General features: G+C 37.9%; 1 protein-coding gene across 1 annotated transcript in view; it reads left to right on the plus strand.

The window, feature by feature from the left end:
* EPB41L4A (erythrocyte membrane protein band 4.1 like 4A) overlaps positions 1–4,932 on the plus strand; it is a 132,881-nt gene extending 127,949 nt beyond the window's left edge. The window contains exons 22-23 of the mRNA XM_026059900.1: positions 323–404; positions 2,332–4,932. Of these exons, the coding sequence (XP_025915685.1) occupies positions 323–404; positions 2,332–2,460 (211 nt within the window). The 3' untranslated portion in view covers positions 2,461–4,932. The remainder of the gene's footprint in view (positions 1–322; positions 405–2,331) is intronic.
* Positions 4,933–6,606: the final 1,674 nt, after the last annotated feature.

Raw genomic sequence — 6,606 nt, forward strand, 5'->3', positions numbered from 1 at the left:
AAGCTGGTGACACCCCGAAGGAGGTGGGGCACACCTGTGATTTAGGATGAGGTTCATCTCACATGAAGTTGGGCCCCCTCTCTAGTCTAGGGAGAGAGAGGCCTTGTAAGAAGAGAAGGGATGAACTGAATATTGAGAGTGGCCACGATAGCTTTTAGATGTCTAAGGTTAGGAGATAGGCAGTGAGTTGCCGTTGAGATCTGTAATTACTTGATGTGTTTTTATGTAACCAGCTGGGTCGGTTTCATATGCTTCTTGTGTATTGTTACAGTGCACTTCATTACAGCCATATCCATTTTGTAATATCATTCTGTAATTCCAGTGCAAAAACTGACCTGGTGCCTCCACTGCCTGTGACACGTTCCTCAGATGCTAAAGGTCCCAGCATTCAATTGACTCAGCAGGTTAGTAAGCGTGCACCCTTTAAAATTTTCCTTTTTTTGGAGGGAGAAAGGGTCTAGTGCTGTATTTAAATAAGTCCTTGTTTTTTAGTGAAAAGGAAAGCTGACTCAGTTTTCTTTTTCTTCTTTTTTTTTTCTTTTAACAATGTGACTGAGCTTTACATTATGCAGTTTGACTACTTTTTTTACATTTCCAAATATACTGAATTCTGTAGCATATGCTCCCATGGATACCTGCTTCTGCTACTGGAGGGCACTTTCCTATTTTAAGTTTGATGCTTTGTTAACATGCTATCCTGTTTCCACAGGAGGAAAATCAACTCTCACAGTTACTTAAAATATACAAGTATGCTTAGGATGTAGTTGTAATGATTGTCTATTAACATTTTCCCTCCACTTCTTAGAGCTTGATTGCTCAGGCTTGAAACATTGCTCTTTTTTTCAGATGCTGAATAGTTATTTTTTTCAGCTTATTGAAATAAAATGGACAGAGCTTGTCTTTATCACTGGCTTTTATCATAAATTATGGGAACATAACTTTGATATTCAGTTGTATTAAGCTGAAAACATGAGAAGGAAATGATATTCAAAATGCAAGCACTTGTACTTCTATTATACAAGCATACAAAAGGAAAACCAATGCATACAAGGGAAAATTCCAGACCCATTTCTACATAGTTTCCAAATCCTTAGAATGGTACAAGCTGCTTCTCTTCTGACAAACACTTGCTGTTTTACCTGGGGGTTTTTCCAGTAATGCTATGGGATTCCAGTGTACTTACAAAAAGTTTTGTTACTTTACCAGTATGTATTAGAAATTCGGGTGAACTCATATAGGCAGACTCCTAAATCTTGCTTCTTTCTGGATTCTTTTTTATTTGATTTTTATCATCATTATTGACAATGGGAGGGCATATCTGTGTAATAACACATYCAGTAAAAACAGATAGGATTCCTAATTGTTCTCTTAAGAGAGTGTATACAGGTTTTCAGCAAGAAGAAGAGGCTTTACCAACACTAGATTGTCATCTAGAAATCTAAGTGTTGTAGTTTCAAATCTAAAATCAAAATATGAAATATAATACACACATTTCCTTCTCACCCATCATGTCTGCTAATCTGGCATGTGAGTATACGAAAACCACATGCTGATACTGCAGTGTGGAAACTCCAAAGAACATAACGGGTAAAACATGTCCAATTTTATCCTGTAAGCAGTTAGAATAATGTAAGTTTGAACAACTTTAAAACAAAAAAAAATTTTTTTTTCACTTTTAAGGCCAGCAAACACACTGCATGCTGTCAGATAGGAATTAAGTTCAAGGATATTTGTATTCCTGCATAAGATGGAAATTGAAAAAGATGAGCTATCCTTGATATTTTTCTAACGGCTTGCTCCAGCAGGGAGCAGGAAGTTGGTATACTTAAAACTAAGCCCATTTAAGTGCTTTATAGAAATAGGTAACTTGCAGTATTGAATCCTATTCAAAATTCACCACATCATCTCATTTTCATTACTATCTAATACTATTTGGCTTGAATTCATTGCCCTGGAAGGAATTAGTGTTACAACGTTCAGTGTCCACAAACACCTCTCTTTTCCCTTTCCCCCAGAATGCCTCACAACAGTGGCCATTAATTCCTAATGAACGCTTGTTTGCAGTATTTGGCCAAAYACCAAATAATTAGTCCTGGTATTTCCTGAATAGGGAATATGAATCCAAATAGCATAGAAGGGGCAGCAGCTGGGAGGGGAGGAGAAGACAAGAGGAGAAGAAGTTGTTTGATCAAATGTACAGACTTTTATATTCCTGGTATCAATAAATTGTCCTATCCTTAGTCTAAGGCTGTCATAAAAGCAGTTTTCAAAACATAGGATTTTAATTCTGCTATAYGTTTTCAGCAACATATTTTCATTTGTTCTCTTCAGAGACGAAACGGATCTAAAGACAGCCTAATAGAAGAAAAATCTCAGCTATCCACTAAMAACCTGGATGGAAAACCCACCACTAAAACAATAAAAACTGTACAGGTGTCACGCTTCAAGGTAGAGACTTGATTGCTGTAACTGAAGATGATGAATGGATTTTATTCTTTGGAAACAGAGGGGCTTTTTTGTGCAAGGAAAGAAACTGAAGTTGGAGTGATAGCAGTTTCCTCAGAACATTCAGAAATGCAGCCTGCTTGCTGGGAAGGCCAAGCAATGCATTTACTGCTTACACCACTCTAGTGGTGTGACTGAGCGAGGAGAAGCTGCCTGATTAGACAACCAAAAAGAAAAGTCTTAGTAAAACTGAATGATCAGCAGTTACATTTCCAAAAAAGAAACAAAAAATTGCTGCAACAAAACAGGCTTTACGGTCTGCTCTGTAACTGAATTGCCTTTATCCAAAAATGACTGTTAACTAATGTGATCAGGATCAGATGCTTCAGGGGAAGCAAAATAGTCATATTTGGCCAGTTGTGCAATACAGTATGACTTGGGAAGAAACATCTTCACAACTCCATCTGGTGATCAACTTACGCCCTGAAACATAAGGACTGCTAGCTCTTAAAATGTTTATTTTAGCCTAGCACAACAACAGATGCTGCTGTTGTTAATACAAATGTTGACTCAATCCATTTTTAGCTCAGAAATAATGGACTCCATAACTCCCCGTGGCAGAGAGTTCCAGGGATTATACAGACTTACTTTCACTCAGCAATTCTAAGTGTTCTCAATTTTGAATCCCCTTTTGTGTGCAGGGACTATTTAATTGAATGTTGCCTACTATAAGAATAGATCTATCATCTTTATGGTAAACCACACTGGAAACATCTGGAGAATATGTACTAACCCACTGTATTAAGACTACTTAGCAGAGCATTTAAATACCAGTTAAACAAAAGTTGTAGAGTAGGATTTAAAAGAGCTGGCAAATAGTCTTTTTTTAAACTAGATTAGCAAAGCCTGCCTTAATCTCTTTTCATATGAAATAATCAATGCTAATAACTTCCATTACTCCTCTCTGAGCCACTTCTTCTGTGATAAAATGACAAAGGCAGTATTCCAGGTATGAAAACTGCATTTTTTTCTATTGTCAAGGTAGGACTAGTAAGTTTTAATGATGCTGCACATTGAGCAGATTATCTTCCAGTGTGTGTCTGATGTGATGCCTAGATCTTCTCCTGTCCTATCACTTTGTATAAATAGCTGAAGTCATTCCTGTGTCTCCCATTTGTCCTCAGTCAGTACACTGCCTACCCTCCTGGCTTGGCCAGCTTGCTAAGGAGCTTAGCAAAACCTTTTTGCTATGAAGGTAACTCCTAAGTGTAATCCCCAAACTAAATACTGAAATTTTTAAGCAGCAATGGAAACAGCTGTTGTAGTTCATGTGCCCTTGGTATAGGGAGGCTTATTTTCCACTTCATCTTTAGAGTCTTTATTCTCTGTAAAGAAAGATCTGAAGTGGTCAGATGGATGCCATTAGCCAGGGTAGTAATGGTACAGTTTGTATATTCCTATGATAATATGGACTGGTCTGCAGGTTGAGAGATGCTGCATCATTCCAGGGAAGGCAGATTCATCTGACAGATATTTTTCTTTGGACACTTATCTCAGATAGTGCTTCTCCTTCGGTCTCAGTGAACAATTCTAAGGTAAGGAAGAGCTTGAAACCCCTCTGTGGTACAAATGCAGTTTTCATAGAAGTTCTTCAACATTTTCTGAATTTACTACAGACATCACCCTAAGACATTGTTGGGCTTAGCTTAAAGTATTTGCTCAAACTATTTATAAGAGTCTTTTAAAAAGTACCCCAAACTTTGAAATGAATGGTTTCATTGTCATTGTTCCAGTTTACAGTGATCCTGTAGGATCTACTTATGACCTGGAGCAGTATTCTTGCACATATTGACTTAAAAAAAAAAAAAACAAAACACAACAACCCACTGTGGCAAAAATTCTGGTCTTATAGCTTAATCTTTATCACCACAATCCTTTGGAATACTCCCAAGAATACTAAAATTACGACTAACCGYACAAGAACTGGTTAAGGTACACTGAATCAAAGCTGCTCCTTATTTGTTCAAGAAGCTGTCCCAAGCTTGGAGCTTATACGTTTGCTCATAGGTTGTTGCTTTCTAAATTATTGGCACTATTCTGGTCTCCTTACTCAGCCACAGGCAAGTAAAACGCATCTATTACTTAGGAGTACTTGCATTCTTATGATTTGAGAGTATCTGTACATGCTGTCCATATCCTGTCAATCTCCAAATATTATTGATCAGGAAGAAAGTTACTTACAAGGTTTACATCCAATGTAACGTTTCCCTCTATGCTGTCACCTACCTGTGGGCTTTTGTATATTATCAGTGGATACCATCAGCCAGATGTGTGATATTTTACTTATTCCACTGTATCAGAAAATAGGCTTATGTCTAGGCTAGTATCCATACTTTTCGATTCTAAACTGGTAGCAAAGCAGAATTTTCCTAGTCAAGCTAACTTTTTAAGTTAAAAAAAAAAAAAAAAAAGAGAGAGAGAAACTTGCAGAAAGAGTCCTGGATTTGAATTAGTGGTCTGACTCCCAAAGAGACTGTGTAAGAATCGGGTTTTAACAAGCCTAATGATCAGCCTGGATCAATACAATTTTGTCTCAGTACAAGAAAGACTAAGCTTAATGCATGTATTGCACGTTAGTGTGAGAAAAAGGCAAAATTTGGACAAGGACATTACTGTCAGCTAGTAGAGCAGAAAAGGGAAGTTATTGCATATMCGTGCACCTCCTTTCTCTTTGAGCTTGTCTTCCTGTGTCATTTGAGGAAAGACACGTCTTCTTGTGATTTCTTCAGTTTTGTATAAGAGATCTAAAAGTAATCAATCACCAGAAGCACTTACCATGCTACAGCTGTACTCTGTAGGCCTACAACAGGAACACAAGATCAACAAGTAGCTGGCCAGTTAGGGACTCCGAGCTGCACCCAGCCCTTCCCGCAGTCCCTGTGCTCCCCCAGCTTCCTTGGGCCCCTCGCTGCCCACAGCTGTGCCACGGTGCTCAGTCCAAGTGGGGAGTGCTTCACCACTCACACCGCTCATGCCTCCTGGTGAGTCAGGCACAAGACAGGAAATGCTTAACTAGGTCAGGCAAAGTTATCCCTTGGCTGGGTGTTACACAAACTTGTCCTAAATGGGTAAAGGACTGAGATGAGGTGTTCTCTTCCTCAGAGATCTCAAGCCAATGACTTTAACTTTGTGCCTCAGCATTTACCTCTCCTGAGATTTCTGTAAGTGCTATGAATAGGTAAGTTATGGATCTGTCTCACTTATTAGTTAGCATCATCCAGCTATACAGATGTACCTCTTAGCAAAACAAGTATTTTGTACAATGAAGAGGGCTGGCTATCCATACCACAAAAGCATTTTTGTATATTTCAGATTGGTCTCATTGCTTGTTATCTGGTTTCTTCATCAGGAGCTAGCTTTGACCTGTTCTTTTCTACAATGCATTGTCAATACTGCTAACCTACAATTCATACTCTAATTAAGCTCATTGTATTGCAAGACGTTGGTTCAAAAAAAAAAAAAATCACTACCATTTAAGTTGCCAAATCATCTTTATACAGTTGAATACTGAACTGAATAGATAGCATATTTTGTTTTGGAAAAATCTGTTTAATTCAAAGCTCTCTAGAAAGATGTTTTAAAACAACATACATAAACATATCAATATGATGCATATACTCTATGTATGTTAAGTTAAATATTCATGAAGCAACTGTGTGCTTTGTTTTAAATTGAGTTTGATAGATGGCTGTGTCAGGTTATTTAAAAGTCAAGTAAAACTTGAATTTTTAGGGCATTCCATGGTTGCCTGTGTGTCTTATTTACATTACACAAAGGAGAAGAACTTCAGAAACGCACAGATTCATTTGACAGTACCATCTGGTAGAAGCAGGTGTAGTACCAATTAAAATCCACTTGAGGATACAGCTTCTCCAGATTAAGTATTTTTGCTGGTAGCAGAGAGTTGTCAGCAAAAGTTGTTTTTTTTTATACTTCCAGTATGTGCCACAGCTTCCTTATCTAAAAATCCCCAACAAGCATTAACAGACTACGTGAGCTGTCAAACCAAACAGAGCCAGTGTGGCAGCTGTGCTCTCTCTCCTTAATGTGCCCATGTTTTAATTTCTTCACTGTATTTGTCTCCTTGATAAGAGTGAAGAA

The sequence above is a fragment of the Apteryx rowi genome, unplaced genomic scaffold, assembly GCF_003343035.1.
Source record: "Apteryx rowi isolate R43461 unplaced genomic scaffold, aptRow1 scaffold_161, whole genome shotgun sequence".
In the NCBI taxonomy this organism is placed as follows: domain Eukaryota; kingdom Metazoa; phylum Chordata; class Aves; order Apterygiformes; family Apterygidae; genus Apteryx; species Apteryx rowi.